Genomic DNA, 27713 nt, shown 5'->3' with positions numbered 1-27713 from the left:
TCCTTATTGCAATTCCTGTTTATTGCTGAAGTGCTGCAGGTTACTGGTAAAGCAATTCACGTCACCACGCCTTTGCTCTCCCTACGGCTTCCTTGCTATTGTGTCTGAACGGGCTTTAATTCTTCGCCTGGAAAAGCTGAGGGGAGTCAGTCAGAAGGGCTGGAAAACCTGTTGGGCCGGTGAGGTCTCTCTGCCCACGGTCTCCCAGAAGGCGGGGACTAGAATTGCTCAGTGTTTAAATGCATTATTGCTACCAAGGGCCAACTCCCACAGCGGCATGGGAAACACTCCTTGCTTCATCGCTCTTGCTGAAGAGACTAACAAACTGATGATTAAAGATGGCTTTGAAAGACTTAAACCCAGCCTAGCATGTTGTAGGTTTGTTGGGTTTTTTATTCTTAGAAGTAAGACACTGTGGTACTTCTAATGTAAAAAGATAAGAATTTGCAAATGACATTTTTTTTCCTCCTAGGGATGACAAAAAGAAGCAACTGGAACTATCCAGCCTTTGCCACGAGGCTTTTAGTTTCCCAGCAGCAAAAATGCTACAGCAGTAAGGCTAAAGGAGATTTCAAGACACAAAACCAGGAGGAGGGAGAGGTTCTGTCTCGCTCTAGCTAACCGCCCATTTCCCCCACAGCCACCTTACCTTGTTACTCATGGTCGGCCATCCTCCTCCTCTTCCCACAGCTGCTCCCTTGACTTTTTATGTTCTTTTGGCTTCTCTGGAATGAGCTAGGTGTGTGCTTTATAGAGGAAAATTAATGGTTAAAGTAAGCCAAACCCGAGGCATCTTCCCCTCCCCGCCCCCCCAAAGACAGGTCACCCCGTTCCACTCCGTGGCATTAGCTATTCCCGCAGGCACATTTTTGGTCTGCACTTCCCACTGCATTTTGGTGTAGATACTGTACTGGAACTTTTAAGAAACAAGCCACAGAGCATAAGGTGAAATGAAGATTTATTTGTTGAAAAATAAATATAAAAAAATTAACAATTTATCATTCGTGTCAAGTCTCCTGCATTAGATTAGTGCCTCCCGCACACTCAACAATCGGCATCCATGACGGCCACCACCGGGCTCCAACTCCTAAATCACAGCAACTATTACACATCCATTTTTCCAAACTACTCCACCTGCCTTTCCCTCCCCTCTCTGTACTACTTTAACACGCAGCAGAGCAGGAACAAAATACTGCCTTCGGAGGATTAAAGTCATGCAGGATTCTCATGGGCTTAATTTTAAAACCGCAAAGTGCAGCCTGCAAGAGACAACAGAATCCGTGGCCTGGACCCTCCTCCCCGGAATTCCACAGGGAGAGAACGGATGAAAACCTGGAGCGAGCGAGCTGCTGTGGGGAGCCCAGCGGAAGAGGCGGCCGGAGCTCGGCCCTCTTCAGCCTGTCAGGACAACGTGTGAGCACCTTGTTTTAGCAGGATGTTTGGGGGGGCTCCAGTGCAATCCACTCGGAAGTGAGGACACAGATGGGACTATGAATTTTGGGGGGTTTCAAAGACTTAATCAATGCTCAATCTTTGTATTGGTAGAAAACAGGCACTTTAAGTATCCATATTATACAGATGCACCAGTATTTGGTAAGTACAGAAAACCAGCCAGTCACAGCTCCAGCATGTCAGCCTGCAAGAGGTTAAAATTCTTTTTCAAGAAATGGCACAAAACGGCAATGCCTGTTGTAGCGGGCAGCGTCATTACCGCTGCAGCTGGGAAGCCTGCCTAAAGCTGCTCCGAATAGTTGCAGCGTTAAGTTACAGTACAGCTCCTTCGTGTATGTTAGTTCCCTCCTCACTTTCAATCTGCAACTAGATCCAAGTAAGTCAAGTCACAACTTCTGCTCTCCCTTTTGGCAAACACGTCTCTAACACGAACAACAGGGATTTTACATGATCAGAATTAAGACACAAGACAACTCCATGTAGAAGCAACTTCCCAGAGTCTCTAGGATATGCTAGGTTTATCCGAGGCTTCAGTACTAACTTCCTATGTTATTTCAACAATATTTATTTTTTTAAATAGCAGTAATACTTGTTTCACTTCAGCTCTCTGTCCCTACTAAAGAAAGCTTTTCTCAAAGATCGCATGCACACCTGGCTTAAAGCAAAACCTCAATTATATCAGCCATTTAAAAAAAAACCCCTCCCTTTCACTAAAGGGGTCCACCTGCGCACACACACATTAACAGGGTGCGGGCTACTCACATTCCCAGCTCTCCTGGCTGGATTTCCTTTCCCCTGTAAGCTTCAGCTCCCAAGATCATACCTCTGCGGGTGACTGATGGAAGCCACCGGAGATAAGACTTGTTAACTCCATGTCTCCAAGGTTGAAGGGAGCCAGGCGTTAATAGCTCTTCCTATATTCTGAGCAACCTCAAGCACAGGGAGCACCGCTGCAGAGAGCGCTTTCATCAAAGCCTGTTCTTATACATGTCAGAGAGAGAGACTTGAAGGTAATATTTATTTTTTCAGTTTACAGGTGATACGTCATTTACAAAAAAAAATTACAGACAATGCATCCTTTCAGTGCAGTTTCAAACTAGTTCAAGAACAGGCAAAAGTCTGGGATGATTTGGAATGCTAGTATTCGACAGCACATGCTTTTTTCCCTTAATTGGTTGGGTGGGGTAAGGAATGGGGTACAGGTAGGGTGAAGAGGAGAAAATGCCAATGTAAGTAAGGCCATGCGAATAAAAACTCCTCAGGAGAACAGGACGCATCAGTCAGTCCGGCGTATTTTTGTTCTCAGGTAACTGATGCGGAGATTGGAAGTTCCAGAACACATCTGACACTTGTTATGTGCAGTGCCCTTAGAAGCTGCCAGTACCTTCCAACGCCTTCAATTCGACACCAACGCCATGATTTCAGGTCACGTACTGAGCTAGCTAAAATAGAATGATTACATCTTTATGTCTACTCTCCACCATTTCAATTCTCAACTGTAGTTGCTGGGAGAAAGGAAGGTCAAGTTGAAAATACGAGCTGCTGCTAAATGGTGGCACAACTAGAGAACAAGACAGTTTGAGCGCAGCATGGTTCATTTCTTTAAAAGATGAAATACATTAGACAATTCAGCACAAGCAATCTGTGATTTCAGGATGGAAAGAAGCCCAGATTAGTGTATCGTAAATTAAGCTACATCAGTTAAGTATTTCCATGAGGTTTATCCAGCCACATCAGTCCAGGGAGACGCAAGATGGACTGACTGACTTCCACACCAGAAAGGTCAACCCAAAGCAAGAGGAGAGCCCTCTGTGAAGTTCCTAGCTAGAGGAAGGCGGTTTATACTAGTATTTAATAATTTGCCAATCTGCTATTTGCAGAACGGTTGCTTCCTTTCTACAGTATTTGTAATCTTGGACAAGACAGGGTCTAAAGAACAAGGACACCAGTACAGATTCGAAATCCATTATTTGAAGTTTTAGCCTATGCTTTGTTCCTTATCTCGCTTAATCCTGCAAAAGGGCTATGACAAGGAGCAGATCAGACCACGGCAGTCTCCGGAGACCGAAGAGAATTTAGACCGTCTATTAGCTGTCACATTTAAGCAAGAGTGTCAGAGATTACAAAGATTATATGCAAGCATGACCTTACCTTGGCAGCTCTACTCCCAGCAGCACTTGCTGTTCTTGAAAGCCCCCCTGAACCCTCCAGCACAATTTCCTGTGACATTCAAGTGAGGACCGCTGCGCCAGAGCACGGCCTCTCTTCCCGTAAAACCTGCGCTGAAGCAGTGCCACCTGACCTCTTTCCCCAGCCAGCCTTTTCACTAGCTCTCCTATACCGTATGCTAGGGCCTTCGGGGGTGAGGAGAAGGACTATCAAATTAATTCCCTAATAGCTGCCACAGGGCTATTTGTAAGTAAGCTATGCAGAGGGCGGGAGGGGCTTTAAGGGAAGATTGTGCATGCTTGCATATATTTACAGAGATTCTCTCCACATCTACTGCCTTAAAAAAAACCCCTCTATTATTAAACAGTTTGAAAATTAATTCTTTCCGTTTTGCAAAATTAAAATCAACCCTCAAGGATTAATTGCATATAAAAAAGAAACCTATTTTACAGCACTGACTAGTATTACCTTTAAAATCAACAGGAAAACAACCCACATGCTCTAACATTGTTTGATAAAGCAAAAATCGCCCACAACATAATCACCCAAAATGAACCAGTGTGAAGTTTTTATTTGCATGGCCAAAATACCTTCCTTTTGTTCCCCTGCAACTTTAGTTCCCTTAACACGCTTTAAGGTTTTTGCTGCAGAAGGAACAAGACGCAACACTGCATACTTCCTTGAACAACCACTCCCACAACACCTAAACATTTAACAGATGTAGCAAATGACAACACCACGAACGGGAAAAAACTAAGTTCCGCCATTCAACATGGTCTGCAACAGCGTCTTTAGGGCTGGCTGAAGTGGGCAACTTCACTTTAGAAGGTCATTTCCTCCTCGTTTCTTTACAGTGTTGGTGGTTTCAATCCATACTTCTTTGCAACTTCTGTCTGGGCATAGGCAGCATCACAGAGTGAGTAGAGGTGGGCCATCTCCATTTCTGATTTGGCCAGGTTGATAGCTTTGTTGAACATTTCAATGGCTTTATCCAGATTACCTCTAAAATAAACCAAAAGGTAGTCCAATGAAGACTGGCAAAGCAATCTTTTCATCTCTACAGCATCCTTTTTCCTTCAGGACTTACACTCGCCACTACTAAGCTTAAAAGGACTTCAGGAGGAGCCACCGTGAGAACTTGCGATGATGCTGAGCAAGCTGAGAGACATTGTTACCAAGCCTAAGCAACCAGGAGAGCTGTTAAACAGCCTTCCTCTTGAGAGCCCCCACAGGTGGTAGCAGGGCATAAAGTGTTCTCCGCAGGACACCAAGTTTACTACAAAGATAACGCTGGGACATGAACTCTCATCTCCCTTGAAAAGAGTTTGTATACTTAAGAGGAAGACTAGCACAGACAAGAGCTCACATTATTTAAATAGGAAATGCTTGCAAAATTTCTCATGACAAGTTTAATTGTCTGTCCTTTTGATGGCTAGACATGTAAAAAAAAGAAGACTCAACTATACCCCAAACTTTTGCACAATGGTAATACGGTGCGCTGTTACAGAATAGCGCATTACTCTGTCCTCTTTACCCTGTGAACGTGCCAGCTGCAGTCCTGTTCGAATTAAACCCAAATTGCCAGGCTTAAGAGTAGAGCTCAAGGTCCTCAGTACAAATGGTCGACTCAGATATGTTTAAGGGCTACATTAGATACTCAGGAAGCCTAGTAATGATTAAGGAAGTCACTTTAAATGCAGAAGGGACAGACTCATCTGCATGTTGTCCAGTAAGTATGAAACTGGTGAACACGGGAACTTGTCAGATCATAAAGCAGAATTATGCCATAGAGAAAGGAAGGCTTTACCTAAGAGCACAGAAATCAGGACTTTGGGTAAGAGCTGGCCTTGCACAGCACTGGGGAGAAGATCTTAAGAAAGACTTAAGATCCATAAGGAAATCTAAAGGACTACTGTAATTTCAAAAGTAACTAAGAATTCTTAACACTGTAATTCAACGTTACCTTTGCACTTCAATCGTTCCCATGGTTTCATATGCAAAATCACATTTGTTATCAATTTCAATGGCCTTGCTTATGAGTTCTAACCCTTTGTCTAAATCTTGCTTCCACTGGAGCTGAAGTAAACTAGAAGAGAAAGAAAATGTAGAACAGACTTCACATACTCCTCCCAAAACCCTGATCACGTAAGCCCAAAAAAAAAAAAAAAGACCCCAAATGTACTGAATTCCTAATGCAGGGTAGACAGTAACTTCATGGCTTTTAAAAGCATGTATGCGAAAGTCACTTTCCATAAGCCATGTTACCAGTTTAGTGACTCTAAAGAGAGGTAAATTCCTCCTGAGAAGGCTTGTTGCAAGTTGTTTTATGAAAGGGAAAACTTCAGCACAAAGCTGAAATTAAGACAGGGCTAAAGTCAAAGTCAGATATACTTCAAGTATATACTCAGTTAGGAATGAACACTAATGAACCTTTCCTGAAACTTATTTACAGTTTAGCCAAGAGAAACTGTAGAAATACATTTAACAGCACTAAGATGTTTTCACAAAGTTATTTCTCCTGGCTACACTCCTAAACACAAACATTCCATTCAGGTTGATTCATCTAAATATGCCAACTGCCCTTGACCAAAAGGATCGCAAACTCAGTACATACCCTTTATGAACATACGTAGTGGCATTGTCTGGCTCAAGGTCAATGCATTTATCATACATTTCATCAGCCTTGCCAAACTGCTGTTGATCAGTTAGCGCCTGCATCAGAAGAGAAACCTACATGTCAATACGCAACCAAAACATGCACTCTGCGCTAGGCTAATTCTAATTAAAACCCTGTTGACGATCTGAGATTGGATATAGCTCTCTTACCGTAGAGCAGGCCAGGCACATCAGTTACTAGAGTTAAGTTTCAAAACTGAGGCTTTTTAGAAGAAAGCTGCTAGGCTTTAAGTGGACAAATTACTGATCACAGCACTGTCTGTAACAGGAGATCCACAAGCAACGTGCTACGTGTACTGCAAGGAAAAACCATTCTAAAAGTCTGTACCTGCAAGTCTCAACTTCTTCCTTTTTCAAATATACTTCTTTCAAAAGAAAATGCATCCATATTGCCTACCTACTTAAAATCAGAACACCTCATGCTTCAGACTAGAACTAGCAGTATGTTTTCTTACTGTTACAAGTGTACTCTGAACACCTGTACTAAACTCTGCTTGACCAGTACATGTCATCTGTAGCAGAACTGTTACCCTGGTTCCACACATTTCACTCCCAAATTACCTAGAGAGTCCCTGACATCCAACAAGTGAGAGGCCACGCACATGCAGGACTTGAAGGGGAAGTCTACGCCAGACCTCTGCGCCCCAATAACCACCCTTGACTCTCATCACTTATATTCTGCTCCACCAATTTCTCCTCGGCTTCCTCTACCCCAGAACACCCATACCCACAAATTCAGGTAGCTTACTGAAGACAGCATATGTTATCTCAGAACTTATTCTCAAAAATCTTCATATATTATTTGAAGAAATGTATGTTATCCAAGATAAAAGGTGCAAGAAAATGCAGCATTTACTTTAAGAAAGAGAAAAACGTACCTGAGCATAGAGTGCATAGCCTTCAGCACACTTTGGAAATTTTTTTATGACATCTTCAAAGCCTTTCATGGCTACTTGCACAGGCAAAGGATTACTTCCTGTATAAGCTTGGCGATACTATTCAAGACAGAAAAAGAAAAAAGGAAAATGAAACACCACCACACAAAAAAAAAGACTCATCAGACCTCTACCCACTTCCCCAAGAGACGCATGCATCATAACAATGACAAGTTCCAGAAGGTGATGTGCCTGTACATCCTACCAAATCTGTTTTTAGTAACCTACCATGTGTCCAAGTCGCTGGCAGAGTGGACTTGGAGAGGAGAAAGGGTGAAAGAAGGAAGCCGTAAGGCCTGATAGTTGCCAATAGCCTCCCTCTATTTCAAAAGCCTAGAATTCCTCCTTGTTCACACCATGCAAAGCTGTCCTCAGAAGATTCCTGCATGCAGAGGTATTCTACTAGCTTGAAATAGTTTCCAGTTTCTTGAAGATGACTGTTTTCCACAACATTAAAGCTTTATTTAAATCAATTTTATGTGATACAGTTAGAGTGAAGATTTGTGCTCCTCTACCACAAAACAGAAAAGACGACCTATTGTTTGAACAACGAACATTTCAAAATGAAAGCAGCAAACCCTTACTCCAACTGCAGAAACTGTTGCGTTATTTCTTTACCTTATTGTTAAAAGATATTGAGATGTTTGTTGCCCTACTTTTCCATTAAATTGAAATAAAACAAAGAAACACAGTATGTTTCACAGAACTCTCTAAAAAGAAAAAGCAACCAGATAAACACCAGCATGTTACCTACCAGAGCGAAACACTTCTGTGCTTGAGCCAAAGCAGAATCGGGTCGCAATCGGATACATTCATCAAAGTCTTCCACAGCCTCTTCAATTTGGTCAAGCAGGATTTTCAGCTAGCCAGAATGAAAGAAAATCCTATTTCTGTATTTAATCTGTGCTTCAGACACTTAAGTGTTAACTCAATTAGCGTCGTTACTCATATCGTCTCCAGTTCAGTTTTAGAACTGCCTAGAAACCTACAAAATCCATAACTAAAAATCACTGCCATAAAATAACAAAGCCACCAGTGAAACTTAGGCTTCATACAGAAAGGCACTGTCCGCGTGTAGGGATTGACAATGTTTGCATTTTAGACTGCTGCCATTACTGCTTTAGCATTATGTCCAGTCTCCAAAACTATGCCATATTTTCTCAAGTCGCTTTGCCTTGCTGTAGTTAATGCCTGTGGACTATTCGGATGTCGAAACATTTTGGCTTTCCCAGCCTGCATTTCAACTTTTTTTTTTTTTTTTGACAGTCTCATTCCTCCACAAGAGTGGAGCTCACTTCATCATTCTTTTACTTTACTGTGAAGCTACTGTAAAACACTAATTTTCAATCTGAGAAAACTTTCATTCACTTCAATCAACGCATAACACCATTCTTATTTCTGAGCACTAAAGAAATCTAATGAATTCATGAAGAGAGGCACTTGATCTGTGGAAGTATTCCTTACGAATACGACTTAGCATACCTGCACATGGCAGTGTTTCCTTTTTTTAATTCCAGCACCTTTTATATTACAGTTCTGTGGAAGCAAGCTGCTTTAGGTCTAGAAATTAGTTGAGGACACAGCAGCGTCACAAGCCAGAGAGGGATGAGCTGAACAGATGCAAGGCTAGACCACAGTGCTGCAGATGCTGAGTTATCAGGAACACACGTTACATCGCTGTAACGAAGCTTCCTTCTATGCAGATGCTGCTCTGCCATATCAGGCCCCTTCACAGAGCAGCTTCTACCTGCTGTAAATGTATATAAACCCTAGTACTTTTAAGTCAGAGTTCGTACTGATAGAGGGCTGAACCTCTGTCTCTCTGCGTTCTTTCCTATAGCTATAGAAATAAACTGCTTCTGCCTGACCTGAACCTGCAAATTTGACTGCGTGTTTATTCCGCAACAGTTCCAAATTAGGAGTTCATGGTTTTCTCCCACAAACAGTATAAAGTGTCTCCAATGATGTATTGATCTTTATTTTCCTTTTAGTATATATTGAAATATTCAAGTATTGGGACAAAATCTCTGATGTTTCTTACTTGTCCTCGATGGTGGTAAACATCTGCGTTCTGAGGATCAATATCAGCAGCCATGTTAAAGTCTTGAGTGGACAGCCCAGGCTGCTGCTGCTGCATATACATACTTCCTCGTTTGATCAGAGCATTAGCTCGGAGCTGTAAAAAAAGTTCAAAGAAGCATTAGCCACTCCAGCATTCCTCCAGATTTAAGGCTTTGTTACAACTACAGTAAATGTTTCATTTTACTAGTTTCTCCCACTGACAGATTTCATTCATTCTAAGCAGGCATAAATTTCATATTGACTCTAAATGAATCAACTCCCTTGCTTAGTTTCAAATATGTCAGCCTATGCTTCCATCTCAGTAGATTTTTCAACCCGCCAAAAATCCTTTATAAGACAGATTCCCTATGCTTACAAATACGTCAACATTTTTTGAAGCAGGTCAATATGCAAGTGCAATTAATGTTTTTCTCTTATCTATGAACTGATTTTTCAGACTGGATAAGCCTCCAATTCATTCAACTTCCTCTGTTCTTTACTTTGTACTACTTAGCACAGCTGTCTTGAAAAATCAACAAGCCCTTGAAAAAACAATTTGTCAGGAATAAAAAGACAAAGCAGTAAATAAACCAGAACATAAACCAGAACACTCCCCATTCAAGTATCTGGAAACTTGGAAAAACAACTTCTTGAACTATACTGCAAGTTTATCATCTCACTTCTACGTTTTCTCAACCCAAACCACATTCCAGCTGTGACAGATTCTTACCTTCACGTTTGCATCTTCCATGTTGATGACCTGATCTAGGTCTGGTTTGGCAGCATTTGCGTTGCCAATAAGTAAGTAGAAAGTAGCTCGCAGAAGCAAAGCTTCTGCCATGTATTTCCCCTTTGCTTCAATTTCTTTTGTGCTTTCACTGATGATTTTGTCATAGTTCTCTTCTTCCATATATTGTTTTGCTCTCAAATAGCCAGAGCTGTAAATGATGTAAGAACAGTTGTATATATACATGCATTCACTGAACACTGCAATTTCAATTCAGATTTTTCATTAAATCGTAACAAATACTAACTTTTGCTATACCCAGTTACAACACCAGCATAATAAGTAAAGTTACAAATATTCCTGGACAGAGTCATCACAGACTGAAAACAATTTAGACAAAGAATGGCCAAATTACATTGGAAATAAAGAAGAAAAACGTTTTAAAGCTCTTGAACTTGAGCTTCATTTGTCCCTTGAATTTTTGTTTCACATTAAGGACAGCCACAACCTCTGCCTTAAAACAAGAGGGCTGGGATGGAATTCCAGGTCAGAAAAGTGAAATATTAAACCTAGCAATGTGCAGCTTATACGTGGAAGAAAGTACTTCACAGCAAAAATTACAGTAAGCACTGCCTCGTCCTCAGCTAAGTGTCCTGCATTCAGTGAACCTGCCTGTAGATCAGGACATTCTATCTTACTTAAAAAAAAATTCATAATGCCGTTTGCAATGGTTTCCATACTGACAGCAGCGATATCTTCCAAAAATAAACTGGAAAGCAGCATAGTAAGTTAAAGCATCATTCACGTGGTTCTCAAGCTCCACTCAAAAAAAAAGAAAAAGCTCAAGCTTTTCTTTGTCAGAACACACCTCTCATTTATGTGCAATTTGATTTCAGAAAGACAGAACACCCTTTCAGCCTCAGCTGCTGCAAATTCCTAGTTTTCATTAACAAAGACCCCTTTCCTAGCTTGTCTTCTCCCTTCCAATCCAAAGACTAACTCGCTCTCTTCCTCGGAAATTCTCCTTCGATATAAAACAATTCTTTCTCCAGAAGCGTCATTCACCACTCTCCAGTCCTCCCATCTCCTAAGATTTACTACGATACTGCAGTAAATATTCAGCATATCTTCCCAATCTCATTGTCCTTACTCTGTTTAGTGGATCAAACCACCTACAGCTTGGAACTAGCCAGTCAGCTTTCATGAAGGTTTCATTTTTAATACTGATCTCATTTCATAGGCTCACTTTATTACCACAGGGTTTCCCATGCCAAGTACTATGAAAACAACAGCAAGTTACACTAAGCAGAACGTCGAAGTCACTGAAAACTTAATTCCAATACCAAACAATTCCCAACTGTACTGCACACTCACTTTTCTTTTACTTCAGAAGCTTCTCCCTCCTTATCCTTATCTTCATCTGATTTCTCACCCTTAAGCAAAGGTTGGGAGATTATATCGTCTGTGAAAGAACTGAAGTAGGACTTAATGAACTGTGGTGAGGGCATCAGAGGCTCACGATTCTGAAACAGAGAAATGTAATTTCAAGTCATTAGATGGTCAGATGAGATGGTAAATACGGAAATGGATAAACAAATGTGATTATAAAAAAATTGATTCATGAAAGAACCAGTGTATGACTTTCCAGTATCTCATTTGATAATCTGATATTTTTGATTTGACAGTTTGACATTTAAGGATTATTTAAGCTTCAGATCACAACGCAATACCCATCACCAGCAGAAATAACGTGAAGCTATTCAAGCGAGGAGGGAGATAGTATCTTTCTGCATGTGTGGCTAGAAATGAGGACTCTTAGGATATCGTAAGCCATTGGGTAAATGTAGTAAAGCAACATGCGTGCACATAAATTGGGTGAAAAATGCAAGCTGGCAGTTTAAGCATGAGCCTAAATTCAAGTAGATTCTGAATGTCAATTTGCTCTTTTCTCCAACTTGTCCAAGAGAAGCTGCTGTCTATCATTACCATGAAGACTACTGAGGCAATATCCTAATTCTATGTGGAGCTTGGCCCAGATCCCACACATTTTACTTGAAATCCCAGCAGTAACACCTCTCAGTACAAAATCCTTTCTACAGCTGAAAAATATTTCTTGCTCAAAATGAACACTGCACACAAGAATTACAATTCTATCTCTCCTGCAAGAAAAGTCTGAATGCACTCTTCTGAATGTCTCTATTAAGTTCTATCGTAATACTGCCTATTTGAAGCACACCTATTTTATGATGCTACCACCACCACGCTAATAGCACAATTCATTCTTGTTACCTCAACATCACGCATTTATCTGAGTTTCTATAGGAAAGAAATTCAGCATCTCAAAACCAACGTGGATTTCAGTACTTCAACCATCACCACGAAAACCAAGCAAGAATGTTTTAATAACAAGTGAGAATGTTTTAATACCTGTCCCAACTTTCTTGTAAACCTACAGCCACTTGAAATGACTGCTCCTGCCTACCCCTATACTTCCACAGTTCTCTTTTCTGCAGTGTCCACACATTAACGCAAAGACGTCTGAGTGCCAAAACAGGAAAGTACAAGTATGAGCACTTACTTACAGAAATGGAACAGAAACAGCCTGCGACTGAATGTCACAAGTAATGTGTGGTAGTTAGGAGATGAAGGCGTATTTCTCATGACAGAATCAGGAAGTCTGACCACTAATAAAAAGATGTGACTTTGCACTGCATCATTTTTTTCTTAAGCAATGCTTTTTTGCTTTTCTTCTTTTTTTTTTTAATTAAAAAAATAACAACCTTAAAACAGTTTTATTTTGCCACTTTCTAAAATGCAGGAATTCTGCTGTCAACTTAATCTTTCCTACATGAAATTCCCATTTATAAAACCAAGAATAACCTGGAGAAAAAGCCCCCAATCATCATTCTTCTCATTTTAAGCTATTCATTACATACAGAACCAAGATTTTTACCCATTTTCAATTATTTATAAACTTTCCTCTCTCATCACCCATACCTCACTCAACCACCTGATGCGCAACTGAACATTTGGCTACTGCTGTTCCAACATATCCTGTTTCCATTATGTTGCAAGTTCAGAAAAGCCTCACGTAAGGCAGCACACCAACTTAGGTGTCTCCTGAATGTCACAATAAATTTGGTTATTAAAGGGAAACAATTGTTAGAAATAGACCTCTCGTCCCTACTGAGGTTTCAAAAAGTTTGGACAGGTCTCAAAGGAAAACATCAGTACAATAGTAGCTTTGTACAAAACCGTTCATGTTGACTCTTACGCTTCGGCAGATGAAGACAGTGACTTGCTTACAACAATTGACAGAATGCCAACAATCAACATTTCAACAACCAGCCAGGTGAAATCAGAATTTGTCAGCAATATCACAAGTCCTACCTTGTATTTCTCTTTGGCCTTTTCTTTTCCAAGGAGTTTAAGAACTTTATCAGCTAATAACATACTTTGCTGATTTTGGAAGGCTTCTAAAATGCAGACTGCAGTGACATCTAGGAAGCAACATACAAAAGTGAGATTAAAGACAAATTCTGATAGTTGCTGGAGTACACTAAAATGTGCCACTATTACACTGAGTCACTGTCAAACTAATAAACATCCTCTTCAAGGGTAAAAGCCTCTGTTTCCAGTTTGCTGTATTTACCATGTTGTCCAAGATACAAAGTTGTATCCAAAATGATCCCCTTGTGATAAAAGGACTTCATGACAGTGAATGAAAGAAATTACATTTATTTTTATCTTCATGTTTTTATCTAGAGACAAACACACTTAGATCAACAGTGAAAATGTATACCTCCAGCAGGGACTTTCAACATTTTGAAACTTTGGGGATAGTAATTATGTTCATATTATGTTCACGTTCAAAGTATTAACACAGCTTCTCTTCTGGGACGGGTCCTAATTTTCTACTTTTAAAATTTACATTCAGACCAATCACATCTCGCTTCTTCCTCAGTTTAAGAAATGTTTCCATATTATATCTCAAATTTTTCTGCTCACCTGTGTAACTTTCGAATGGAGCAAGTTTAAGAGAAATAGCTTGCTGGCCTATTTAAAGTGCTAGCCTATATCATATCACTTTCATTCACACATAGAGCCTCTGCAAAGGTTAACCCATTGCTGCCTGAACCATACTTTGCAGTGTGAAATGTGCTCTTATGGCACATTATAATTATTTCTCTGGATCCTTTAGTTAATGTAATACTACCACTGATTTTTTCCTATTTAATTTTCACTTAAACATCAGTAAAGATGAACAGAGTTTGGACCTGAAATTCAAACAGTGTATTGTTTGAATACACTTGAAAAGCAAGTGTCTTTGGAGTTTAAGTATAGTTCCTGTAATTCTACACCCTATAGGTACTATTACGCCATCATTTATATGGAAACTCCCCACAACTCTAGCATGGTCAAGAAGCACATCGGAGTCCCCGGGAAAACACGCTACGCCCAGAAAGAGCATGAAAGATAGTGTGCAGTAATACTGTACTATACCACCTTAGCAGACACGCTTTGCCCAAAGCAGGCAGCTGTAAACTAGTGCCCAGACTTGGGTGAGGCAGCAACGTCTTCCCAAATTATACTGCCAGGGATCATTGGAGGGTTTTTTGCTTATGCTGCTGGTTTTTTGGGGGGTTTGTTTGGTCTTGCTTTCCTCCACTACAGGGACATACCCTACTTCCTGGGATTTTACTGGCCATACGTGGTTGGCAGGTAAAGCAGTATTGTATTAGAAAACCAATGTAGTTCAGAAAAAGCAGGTAATTTTCAGATCTGAAAAAACTGCAAGCTAAAAATCAAACACAAATCAAGGTTGAAAATAATTGCTACAAACATTACTGCTACTAACATTAAAAAGGAATTACATTTAAAAGCTATCCTACTATGGCAGGGACACTTGATCTTTCTTTTATCATCTGTCAGTTTATCGCAACTACATAACGTTTAGATTTTACTATAGCACTCTGCAAGTGCAGCTGTTGGTCAATCAGCGATCACAAAGGACTACACTAAATGACCTAAGCAGTCCTCTTCTAGTTACTATGGTCTTACAGGGCAGAAAGGCATTCTGCCAGCAGATAAATAAATAGATAGATAAATAAAATTTCCACATCTTATTTACCTTCTAATTTAGCAGACCTAATTCTTAGCTGTTATACATAATGAAACTAATTTAACAGATTTGCCAGTCATTTGCCTTATTTTCTATCCTTTGATAATGAGCACAGCTAAAAATTTCATTTGCCTCTTAACCTTACATCAGCAGGAATGAATTCACTTGATGAAATTTAAATGGTTCCTTTCAAACAGTGTCCCTCAGTTCAAAAGTGCCCTCAGACAACACACCTGACCTGTAGGACTCCTTAATTTTCATGGCTTCTCAGTCACATCTTCCTGACAGTTCAAAATGTATTCTGTTAGGAATAGTATTTGGAAGGATTTGACACAGTAGTTCCTGCCAAATACACAGTGTTAATATTAAAAAAAGGGGCTTTTTAAATCTTTTCCAATTTTCATAACAGTTATACATCAGAACCAAATGCTACTGAAGCTGTTTTCCCTTTAATGCCTGCCAAATGCATTTAAATGACTGTAATACTCTCGTTTCTGACCATGTATCTCCACCTGCAAAAACACCTTGGTTTCTGTAGTAGTACCATTTCTCTAAAACAAACAGGTAAGAAAGTTTGTTACTGTATGGAAGTAGAACGACTGTTGTCTGGGTTATCCACTCAGCACATTACATGAATTCTGTTCTAAGATGTAGGGAAAGGACTGGGACTGGGAAAGGAATACCTTGAGTGGCTACAGTAACATCAGTTTCTCAGCAGCTATTTCAGATCTGAGTGGGTGGATGACAGCTTGAAAAACAGGAAAAGGTTTCTTCTCACACGAGAAGAAAATGTATTTGCAGGAGCTATGAATGGTTTTAAATAAATAATTCTGTATTACAGTGCTGGGGGCCCCAACATAAGAAGGACATGGACTTGTTGGAGCGGGTCTAGAGGAGGGCCATGAAGATGATCAGAGGGCTGGAGCACCCTCCTATGAGGACAGGCTGAGGGAGCTGGGGATGTTCAGCCTGCAGAAGAGAAGGCTCTGGGGAGGCCTTACAGCAGCCTTCCAGTACCTGAAGGGGGCCTGCAAGAAAGCTGGTGAGGGACTTTTTACAACAGCATAGAGTGATAGGACATGGGGTAATGGCTTTAAACTGAAAGAGGGTAGATTTAGATTACATATAAGGAAGAAATTCTTTACTATGAGGGTGGTGAGGCACTGGCACAGGTTGCCCAGAGAAGTTGTGGATGCCCCATCCCTGGAAGTATTCAAGGCCAGGCTGGATGGGGCTTTGAGCAACCTGGGCTAGTGGAAGGTGTCCTTGCCCATGGCAGGGGCAGGCTGGATGAGATGATCTTTAAGGTCCCTTCCAACCCAAACCATTCTATGACTACTGTAGTTACAGAAGTAAAAACAAAACAATCCCAGAAGTTATCCTCTCCAAAGCGCCTGAGCTAATTCCACTTTTAAGTATACACATCAAGAGACACTCACCTTCTAAACACTCCTTCTTATTGTCTAGCTTCTCATGAGCTTTTGCGCGCCTGAAGAGTGCTTTTACATATTTAGGATTAAGCTCAACAGCCTTTGTGCAGTCTTGTGCCACTTCTGTCCATTTTTGCTGTGGGTAGAAAACAATACAATGAGAGAGGCCCTACTCAGCTGCATTATATTAGCTTTCCACTACCAACTCCAGGGTCATGCCCACCTAACAGTAGCTGCAGTTCCCAGGGCTCTGGTTCTACCTGCTTGCTTCTATTTCTGCAAGTTTCTCAGTAAGAAACTGCCAGGCACCACTGGAAGCCACCTGCACCAGAAGAGCCACAAAACAGAAAAGGAATTCCTACAGAAAAACGAAACCAGACAGTTGTACCAAGCATATGGGAGAAAATAATGAGTTGATGCAAAGATGCTTGCAGGAGGTAACATTGGGACTGTAAGACTGGCACAAAACAAATAGAAGAAAAAAGATGAAAACATAATGAAAATCAACAAACAAGTTTAACAAACTGCTAAAACACTTTTTTTTTTTTTAAAATTTGTTATTTCAATTTACTATGCTATGTTACTGCAAATGGATGATAAATGAATATGTAGGAGTAGAGTTGGTCACGGGTATTAAGAACTGAAAGTCCATTTATCTGCAAAATTGATTATCAAAACAGGCTTTTCTAATAACTGAAAAAGAGGAGCCACATACATTTGGGATCCATTATGGCATGAATTATTGTTATACGTAGTATTTGATTAGACAAGAACTGTTTTATCTCTCCTCTAACTTTCAAGACTAGATTTCTCTAATCAGTCTCTCACTTGATACTTCAGACTGTACAAAGCCAATTTTTGCACTCCTTTATACAGCTCGCCAACTTGACCTCATAAGCAAATCTGTTGATACCATAATAAACAACTCTGGTTGACTTCTAAAACTAATATCAAGTATACTCAGCTATCAAGGAAATGGTACTTCCACATGTGCAAAATTTAGGCCTTGGGCTTTAGTAGGACTTCTGTGATTTTGTTGTTTAATTTTTGAAGTAGCATCCTTCCAAAATATTTGGCCTTTCACCTAACAGTTAAAGAAACGCTCTACTAGAGAGAAGCAAAATTAACTTATATACAATAAAATTGTTCCAGAGGATAAGAAATTAAAACCTTGTCTTACAAGAAAGGGACACACAAGAATTACATAAGACAGACTGAGAGTAGTAGACAGAAAATAGTTTTATTTATATGTGCAAAAGTATGATGAGCTAGTGAAAGATAGCTGCAAGCAATGGCATCTTGTGAAGGCAGCAGATATCACCACCTGGCATCTTTCAGTGGACAAAAGTGACAAAATACACAATCTATAATGCAACTTTTTAGAATAAACACATAATTATCCTTAATTTCTTACCAGTTGTTCATAGGCAGCAGCTCTATTTTGATAGAAGGTAGAAAGATCAAGGTTTTTCTCAGGAGGGCACAAGCTGATAGCCTCAGTATAACACTGAATAGCTTGCTCATATTTTCCTGCTTTAAAATATTTGTTTCCTTTGTTCTTGGCTGCTTGGGCTCTATCAAGAGGGCTCTGAAAAAGAAAGTGATAGGTCAGTTCAAATAAGAAAAGCATCACCGCCCGCAAGCTATGCACTTAAGGGCTGATCTTCAAAGATATAAAATGGATCTGAGTGGTAAACTCTAGCCTAGACTTCTGAAAATCTCACTCCTTCCATTTCCTGGAAAAACACAACAGAGTTTCTTTTGCAAGTGTATCAGATAGATAGGAGACAAAGTTTTCAAAAGATTCAATACAATGGTATTAAACAATGCAGTGATTTCTCTTTGGAAAGCTGAACAGGTTTTAATCTCACGTGACTGGTGACCAGAAGAACCAATGAGATAAGTTATTTCTCCAAAGACTAAATATGTGAAGACAACAAAGCCCCCAAAGCAATTCAAATAGGAAGAGTTTCCTACTGAAACACATGGGGCCTGTAAGACCAGAGCTGACTCAGTAAACTGTGAATTAAATATGGAAAACACTTTGTGGAAAGACCTACTCAGCAAGATGAATAAAGCCTGTAGGGAAAACAAAGCTGTTTTGCCTTCCATACACTAGACACATTAACTAACTTTACAGCTAACTCCTCTACAGCTTCACACAACCTGCATCATCCAACCGCTAACACAAAGTGCTGGACCATCACGATCTATCACCCTTACCAGAGGATGAAAAACTTTGCTAGCTGGCCTGTGATCTTACTAAATGAATCTTTACGTTCTGCACCGCCTATTGATCATCTGCATTTCTGCAGAAACCAGCACTGCTACCTGTAACCCCTAGATTTACAGATCAGTTATCAAATGTTGTGGTTTATAAGGAATCAGATGTAAAAAGCCTCTCTTTATCAAAGGGGTATGACCTACATTCAAGAAATACAGAGCTGCAAAAGATCCTAACATTCATCATCTGCATTTCTGCTCCTCTTTCACAGCCTAGCTTCAAGGACCAACATTTTGGGGCAGTTCAGGCTAACCTGACAGACCAAAAAGAACAGAGGCATGAGCATACATGCCATCCTACCAAGCCCTCTGAGGAGGGCAAGAGTACCAACTGGGGCCAGCAATGCCTTAAACAATAGCTGCAGCATTCACTACATCTCACCTGTTGAATCACACGCACTGAAAAGATCATCTAGGATTTCCCGGCAATTGTCAATGCTGCTCTTTGACCATAATTCTGCTTCCTCTCCCCCTCATCCACCACCAGCGCCAAACTACACCCAGATTGCTGTAAGACAAACTTGAAAGCATCTTTGCATTTCAGCCTGTTTCCTTTAATGTCTGCTCATTTCATGCCAGTCTCATCATTTTTAGCATCTAAATGATTTTTAAAACTGAAAATCTGAAAGGAACCCAGGAGTTGCTATACAACCCCTCTTTTAAGGCCTGGTTTCCAATCCTGGCATGAGAGAATCAGATAATGGGTACCAGTCGTAGTTCCTACATAAAAATAGGCATCCAAATAGAACACAAGTATCCTACAGGCACTCTCCTGAGGAGAGACTTACAAGTGAAACCATATAAGGGAGGCAATTTCTTAAAGATCCCTACTGCCAGAAGAGCTCCTCTCACGGGTCACCAATCACTGGGCTTATAAAAAACCAATCTGCACCATCTCCATTGTTCAAAACCAAGATAATCTGCATGGCTTTTAGATTTTTGTTTTTTAATGATTTAAATTCAAATTGATAAAAGATTATTAACTTCAACCCTTTTCGTACACTGTGTGTAACTCTACAGATATACAAACCAGAATTAGAGTGCAAATATTTTTCTGAGAGACAAGTAACTGTGTATTTCAGAAGTCGTTTCTTTAAAACGACCCAAGTTTGAAAAGGTTACATTTACTTCAAGTATGTCCTAAATTTAGCTCCCAATACAGCAATGCTTCTTTTTTAACTAAGGAAAGGGTTATGCATATGCAGCAGACAAACTTAGATACATGAAAGTCAGCTTGAATTTTTCCTTCTGCATTTCTACAGCAAACCACATTAGAAATGCCTTTGTGAAATAATCTACAAAATTCAAGGCTGTTCCAATTTACTTGGTAGCAAAAAGAAAAACACAAGATGTGGGCCATGTTGTAACATTCAGACCTCTGTTCCCAGTATGAAAATTGTTTAAAACTACAGAGATTAAGCCTACACTACAACTAGATTACTACTTTATGATCACTGCCTTTAGCCCAGGGATCTAATACGCCACTACGCACCTCAGGCTGACCAGTCCGTCCGCTCCATCCTAGGCACTTTGACAGCCCTGTACCACAATCCCTGCATAAAGACACATGCTACAGATGAGGACCACTGGATAATATCCAAATGCCATGGCTGCTCCAGTGTCACGTGTGGGATAGGAATTATAACTGGAAGCAAGAAATCTGTAGTTCGGGGGCTGTCACTGGTGCTCTGATGGTTCTTGGGAAGCATAAAGTCTTCAGACAAGCCTAAGTGAATGCAACAGGGACCAAAAACTTTACAGAGTACAGGTATGATGCCACAGGAAAACCCATTAAAATTAGTAACTCTGTTATCAGAGTAAGCTTCGACTAACAGTAGTAGGACCACAGCCCACACAACCAACTACACAGAAATGAATCATCAAATAGATGCTAACTCCATGGTTACTCTCTGCCCCATGCACTGCATGATGCAAGAAATTTGGGGGTAGGGAGTCAGGAGTTAGAGCATAACATGCTATCATGTAATAAAGTCAGCAATAATGCCCAGGGCAAGAAAGAAATCAACTTCTTTTTTTTTCGTCTATGCTGCCTTAAACTAGACTCCTAGCTCTTCAATGGTTTATCTCTGCAACCTTAATCACACTATGCTGCTATAGTCCTTAGTCTGCATGCAAGACACCGTTGAATTGAATGGCTGCCATTTGAAACGCAAAGGCTGATACAGCTCTGTATCATCAATAAGCCCATTCTGATAAGGATTTAGATGAAAAAATAGAGTTGCTTACCATCGCATATCCATGAAAAATGGGTACCACACAGACTGTATAGAAATTTTGCATTAAAAATAACAAAACGTTTTATCTACATCTTGAAGCCCAAATGGTGATAAAACACAATGCCAAGTTTTAAATTCAACTCTTCTTTTAAATAATGGATCCTGATGAGAACTATTTTCTTATCAATCACGAAACTTTTACCATAGAAAATATAGCAGAAAATAGTGGATTAATTTACAGCTTTGGTATACAACTGATCAACTTATGGAGCAAAACAAACAAAACCAAAAATATACCTTTTATTTTAATTTTGTGAAATTTTTAAGAATATTCATAACCTTCCCCCCCCCCCCAGCTTAATAATTTCTGTTTAAGTTACATATTCAACTTAACTAACTGCAGTATAACCCGATGAAGCCGAAAGCACTAAAAAGCTAAATCTCATGAGTTTCCTCTTTTGCTCTGGTATGGTTTTGTTGTTTGTTGTTGGGGTTTTTTTGCTGTTGTTGGGGTTGGTTTTTTGTGGTTGCTTATTTTTTTAAAGATATTAAAGAACTCACGTCACATTATATGCTGCAATACCTTTTCATGATAGCACAAATAAGAATATGAAAATCAGTTCTTAACATAAGATCAGTTTTTGAAAGAGTTTGTGAAGCCTTAGATTTAACCCTGACAAAATTTTTAAGCTGCTGCTTCTCAGCCCTCCAGTCCTTCTCAATTGCTACATTGAAGATGTACACAAATAAGAAACTGATTATTCAAGCAAACTTCATGTACCTCATACACAAGTAATCAACAAAACCCCAAACCTTCTTCCATTCTCTTGCAAATGTAATAATTCTAGACATTAGTTTCCAATTCCACTGCTCCTCCTCACCTGACCCACTGACGTTCTATGTGGTGCACTGGACATTTTTTGTCCCTAAGGGGAAGGTCCATATAGAGCAAGAAAAACGCTCACAGTTTGTCATCTTCTGGTCAAAGAATCTGTGCAACAAGCAAACCAGCTCAATAAAACGAATGGAAGTTCATAATTAATCATCTGCCAAGGCAGTATAAACAAATAGCTCAGAAGTTATCTGCAGTTACATAAAAAAATAACATCTCAGTACTTAGGACCGCTTTCAGCAACCGTTCACTAACAAGTCTTAAAACAGAGTTGAAGCCAAAAGACACTTGCGTATTTGAGAAACACTCAGTTATCTAGGTAACTAAACAAGCAGACTGCTGTCTAAAGACTAGACAGCACTGACAAAAATTTCTTAACTGTTAATTTAACCTCAGCAAATGTGCTTTCCTCACAAAATGTTCAGAAACTGCATGCAAACAGCAGCAACTTCACAGCAACAGACTGCCAGCTGCAAGAATAACACAGCTTCGTAATCCCCAGCAATGCCAATACGGTTAAGCTAGGAGTTCAGAACTTTATATATTTGAGGGAGATTGTTTTTTAAAGCAGAACAAGAAATTTGCTGCCAGCCAATGATGACAGTGATTCACAACAGAAGCACGAGCAGCAAGTTTCAGCATTTTCTTTTGGTTGAAAAGGATTTGTGTGAGCCCTTGTCTGACATGGAGGGGGACTACTGTTTCAGCCATCTTAATTCATCAACTTGGGAAAAAATAAAAAAAATTTAAAAAAAAAAAAAAAAGAAAAAGCCCTGGTCTACATCTCTTTTTCCCTCTCCAAGTGAGAGGACTCTCTTGATGCGACCAGGTACCAAAAAAAAGTGTTGTTTTCTGAATACCTGCTGTTACTGAATACCTATCTTTCCTCTTTTTTTGACTAACGTTCATCTCAAGTCTTATCTCAGACCTATACTGAAAGGCATTAGCCAAGTATAAGTGGTTTTAAAATTCTCCTTAGCACTAAAACCACTGTGAGAAAAAGTATGTCCACATGAGCTTAAGATGTAAATTCAGAGAGCAAGCAAGGACATATTATAGTTAAGGAATAATGAAGCTCAAGTTTTCAGAACAATTTGTCAGCGTTCTCCATCAGTCACCTTCCTTTTAAATGAGTCTGTCATTCACGCCTACCACGAATAAGCGAGCTGCATATGAGCTGCCAAGGGTCTAACAATTGTTCTACTGCTATTATACACACGTTTAAGAGTTTTCTACACCTGTCCACTACAGCTGGCGTGGAACACAGAAGACTTACAGTAGGTCGATAGTGAGATTTATTAGGCAACAGGTGCACAGTACAACAGAAATGACTTTTTACATACTTTGCTTAGATCAATTCAGAATAATTATCAACATAAGTATATCTAGACAAAGGGGTTGAATTCATTCATATACTGATCTAATGTCACAGCAGTGAGATAGGCAACATTCAGCAATTGCTATTAAAATAGATACTGGAAAGAAGCCATACTAGTTGGCAGTTGACCCCAATATGGGGCACCACACAAGCCAAGGAGCTTGGCCACGTTCACCCACCACTGCACTCAAGGACTATATCCAGCTCAGAGGAAAATGTGCAGACCGTGAACTGCTGTGGACCCAAACGGCTTTGTCTGCAACACACAATGCCACACGGCTGACTAAACAATTCAAGAATCTCTGCTTGATGCTTCCTCACATACCAAAAACACAAGGTTAGCCTACGAACTTGCTGAAAGAGTTAAGGGGTGAGATTTGGACTATCACAGACTTGCAAAAGGAAGTGATTTCAACTTAAGGAGAAAAAAAAATACTGAAGCAACAAACACATTACCTCACTGACTAACCAGTGCTCGCTCCTGTCAGACAAGGAGGGTATAAACTTGCTAAGAAGTTATCATGGAATAAGTAAAAAAAAAAAAATTAATCAACTGAGTATCAATTAATGCAAAAAATGCAAAGCGGTTTACTTCTCCAACATGTTTAAGTTATGCAACATTCACTACAAACCAAGAGAGCACATAAAAAGGAACTGCTGTTACTGAGTAACTAGAACACATTCCAACTAAATTATAAGAAACAATGACAACTTCTGTAATTAACAGATGCAATTTGACTTCCCGACCTTTGAGTCATCCATAGATGCAGTTTTATCACCAGCACTTAACTGGTCCAATAATACCAGTTTACTGTACTGTTGAGGAGCTGTGCTTACAGAAGGAATCTCAAAAGTAGTTCAGCTTTTCCAGATATAGCACCTATGCTAAGGGCTTCTGCCAACACGTCAGTCACAGATCACACACTTGGCCAGTGCATCTATGCCAGGAGAATCCTCTAGTGCAGACAACACAGCCTGGGGAAAAAAAGCTGAGGCCTCTGCAGCGGGTAAAAGAAAAGCTTGAACTGTATGCAAAATAGTAAGAAGTCTGAATAAAAACCAACAAAGTTTTTAGAACCTATGTACTTTCAAAGAACAAACAAAAAATAAAATTGAGGTCATGTCTTCAGAAACAGTGAACAGAGCATCAAATGGGTACAAAAGCTGATTTAATGAAATGCACAAAAAAGTCCAAGTCCTAAGTTACATTTATGAGTACAAGAATAGTTACCTGACACACATACACACACAGCTGTTGGTAGCGCATTCATTATTTACCTATGTGTTTTCTAAAAGACTTCCCTCTTGTTTAGACTGTGAAATGAATTACTGGCTCTTATTCACTGTACAGATTTGTATTTGAAATCCTACTGAGTTTAAAAAAATACCCCACCACATTAGAAAGGTAGTTAACAAGTAAAGCATCTGCAATGGTTGTATTTTCAATCAAGGGTCTTATCAATAACATCCATAACTAATAAAATGTGTGTGGAAACATGAAATCTACATGGCATCACCACTTTGGATACGAGGAGCAGGAAGGCAATCCTCCCCACACACACATAACGCAGCCCAGGGAAGCTGCTGCCACATTAATTTTCCTGCTGCAGCCATATTTTGACCAGCTAGACAATTATCTCATGTAATCAGGCCAATCTGATACCTTCTTCTACAGCTTTCCTAAGTAGTATCTCTCATTTCTTTACAGTATAAGCAAGGACACTGTTCAAGGAACTCTGGATCATGCCACTCAAGCATATACTTATTCTTAGACGCATAGAGTCTTCCAGTAATTTCATTGGTGAAGCAACATAAAAGAGCTAGACACACAATATTGTAAATCAAGGGCTATATAAGTGTTTCAAATGTTTTAAGTGCTTGCTTCAAGTACAACTACAGAATGACTACAAACCACTTGATAGTATATACTGCAATCCAGAAAGACAATCAAGAAACCCAGAGTTAACATACTAACAGCAAAGCCACTGCAGCTACACAAAGGTCACAAGTAGCCTGCACACCAGAGCTCACACGTAGCAAGCACATTGCCATAAATAGGCCAGGTGCTGTTTGCAGCCACAAGCCAAAGTTACCATAGTAAACAAAGTCTGAATTTGTCCTCTGTACACTACTTGCTCAGCCCTGCTACCCATGCACTAACAAATCACTGCATTCAAGTAACTGCCTCCAGGTCCTGCATAGGTTTTGCAGCTCGCTAGGCTTCCAGGAATGCCTGAGGGTACCTATGATTCACTACCTATGGAAGTTGCCACCCTCTTCACCACTCCCAAGTGCTCCTGCCACTGCCTGCCCACTCGTGCAACACTAATTTTCATCACTGAAATGACCAAGGTTAAAAGCGACCTTCACCAGTCTCCCGAATTTGATTTCTTCTCTCCTGATCACTTCAGATAGGAAGTTTAAACCATGATCTGACAGTTCAGAGCATTTCAGGTGGTACACAAGAATGGGAGAAGAAAATGCAGGAATACCTTAATGCGATTTTCTTATCAAAGCCAATCAGTTTGCCAAATCCACCACTTTAAACATGCTTGTCAACTTATAACTTCACAGTAATATGTGACCATCACGATACATCTGTGACTGCAGGTGTGCAGAAAGTGCCTCTTAGAGGCATTTTTCCACATACAGATATACAAGAGGATCATGGATCTGACCTGGACTGATTTGCCATGTTGTCCTTCAATTTTTGTACAGGCCATTTCATCTGAAAATTCTCAGAATGGTAATTTACAACAGGATAAATGTAAGTTTTGAAAGCATATCTATTTAGACAAATTCTGCTCTGAAATCTCTGTTGCTTGAACTGTATGGCTGTTGTATTTTCATGGAAAATATTTCATTTTAAGAAGATTTTGATTGCGCTTTCTTTCCACTCTGCTGTATCCAGCATCACCAGACTAACGCACAACAGATCACAGATTTCCTTTTCAAAATACTATTCCTGGAAGCAACTTACTCCTAGCTATTCTACACCTCACAAGCAGCTCACAAGCACCTCACCTCACACCTGACCCAACACCAGCACGTTGTCAGACGCATGCTCACCTGGTTAACGCATACTTCGTGACAAGATGCATTCAATAAGGCACTTTTCCAAGCACCAGGACTGGGACAAATACACGCACTCTGAACACAGTACTGCCAACCGCAGCAAAACGAGGGAAAAGCCGTGAAGGTTAACGCCCGGTCAGTGCTCGCACTCGGCGGTCACACCGGCCGAACCCCAGCTGTTTTACGCCGAGCACAAGCGGATGCCACCCGAGGGCACCCGCTGCGGCGCGGCTCCATCCCCTCACACGCGTCCTCCGGGGCCGGGACTTTGACAGCCGCCTTTTGGACGGGGCCAGCGGCCCGCCCGCCCCCGCCTCCCGCGGACCAGAGGCCGGGCACCCCCCCTCCCCGCTCCAGGCGGCCCCGCCGGCGGCTCACCACCAACCCAGCCAGCCAGCCCAGGAGCTCAGGCCCCGCCACCCCAGGCCCGGCGGAGGCGAGCCCCGTCCCCGCCGTTAAAAGCGACGCTTCCCCGCTCCCCCCCCGCCCCGCCCCAGCGGCGGGGACTAACGGCCGCCGCGCGCGCGCGGGGCGGGGGAGGGGTCCGCGCCAACCGCCGCCGGCGCGCGCTCACCATCTCCTCATGGCCGGGCCCATCGGGCTGCCCGCCGCCGCAGGGCCCGGGGCTCGCCCGCCCCTCGGGGGTCTTCCGCTCGCTGGCGCCCTTGCCGCCGCGGCGGGCCGCCCGCCGCCGCCACAGGCAGAAGGCGCCGGCGCCCACCAGGATCGGCGCCCCCAGCACCAACGCCAGCTGCCAGCGGGACAGCCCCGTGCCGCCGCCGCCCCCCGCCGCCGCCTCCACGGGCTTCGAGGCGGCCATGACGCGCTCACACCGCCGCCGGCGGGAGGGGAGGGAAGGGGTCACCGGACACCCGGGGCACGCCGGGAGCGCAGGGGTCGCGCAAGCACTTCCGCCCGCCGCGCCGCCCGGCCCCGCCAGCTGCCGGCGGGGTGGCGCCCCCTGCTGGAGCGGCGGTGTAACCGCCCAGCGGCGCCCCCACGTGAGGGGCGTGCAAGGAACGGAGTCGCCCTGGCTTTAAGTTGTTAGCCCAGGCCTAAAAGTTCTGAGTGCGTCTTTAGGTCCGGGTTAATTCTGTGCAGAAGGAGCTTCTGGACTGCTAACATATAGGACTGATGCGAAGTTTCTAGGACTTTGTGCTGGAACATTTTGAAGCAAAATTGTTCTTGTTATAAATGCCTTTTTTTTTTTTTCTTAGTTATTAATTGAATCTGTCATAAAAATAATTTAATACGCTGTACTGGAATTTTATATACG

At 41.3% G+C, this 27713-nt stretch overlaps 1 protein-coding gene across 1 annotated transcript; it reads right to left on the bottom strand.

Moving 5' to 3' along the window:
- Positions 1 to 6: 6 nt before the first annotated feature.
- On the bottom strand, positions 7 to 27271 carry TOMM70 (translocase of outer mitochondrial membrane 70). Its single transcript, XM_082334905.1, has 12 exons — positions 27012 to 27271; positions 17987 to 18160; positions 16582 to 16708; positions 13411 to 13520; positions 11395 to 11543; positions 10024 to 10231; positions 9274 to 9408; positions 7987 to 8094; positions 7176 to 7292; positions 6236 to 6333; positions 5585 to 5707; positions 7 to 4623 (listed from the first exon to the last, which is right to left on the bottom strand). Exons 1-12 carry the CDS (start codon positions 27255 to 27257, stop codon positions 4470 to 4472), a joined length of 1749 nt encoding a protein of 582 aa, XP_082191031.1. The 5' UTR covers positions 27258 to 27271; the 3' UTR covers positions 7 to 4469.
- Between the last annotated feature and the right edge of the window lie 442 nt (positions 27272 to 27713).

The sequence above is a fragment of the Platalea leucorodia genome (assembly GCF_965183815.1).
Source record: "Platalea leucorodia genome assembly, chromosome: 2".
NCBI classification, from domain to species: Eukaryota; Metazoa; Chordata; class Aves; order Pelecaniformes; family Threskiornithidae; genus Platalea; species Platalea leucorodia.
The sequence above is the reverse complement of the archived record's forward strand: the minus strand, read 5'-3'. Positions and strand labels throughout refer to the sequence as shown.

Excerpts from the sequence above, each read along its gene's own strand:
- TOMM70 (XM_082334905.1), bottom strand. The coding sequence starts at position 27,257 with ATGGCCGCCTCGAAGCCCGTGGAGGCGGCGGCGGGGGGCGGCGGCGGC. Across the intron at positions 8,095-9,273 it reads TTTACCACCATCGAGGACAA|CTGAAAATCCTGCTTGACCA; the intron begins GTAAGAAACATC and ends CATTCTGGCTAG. Across the intron at positions 7,293-7,986 it reads CACAGAAGTGTTTCGCTCTG|TATCGCCAAGCTTATACAGG; the intron begins GTAGGTAACATG and ends TGTCTTGAATAG.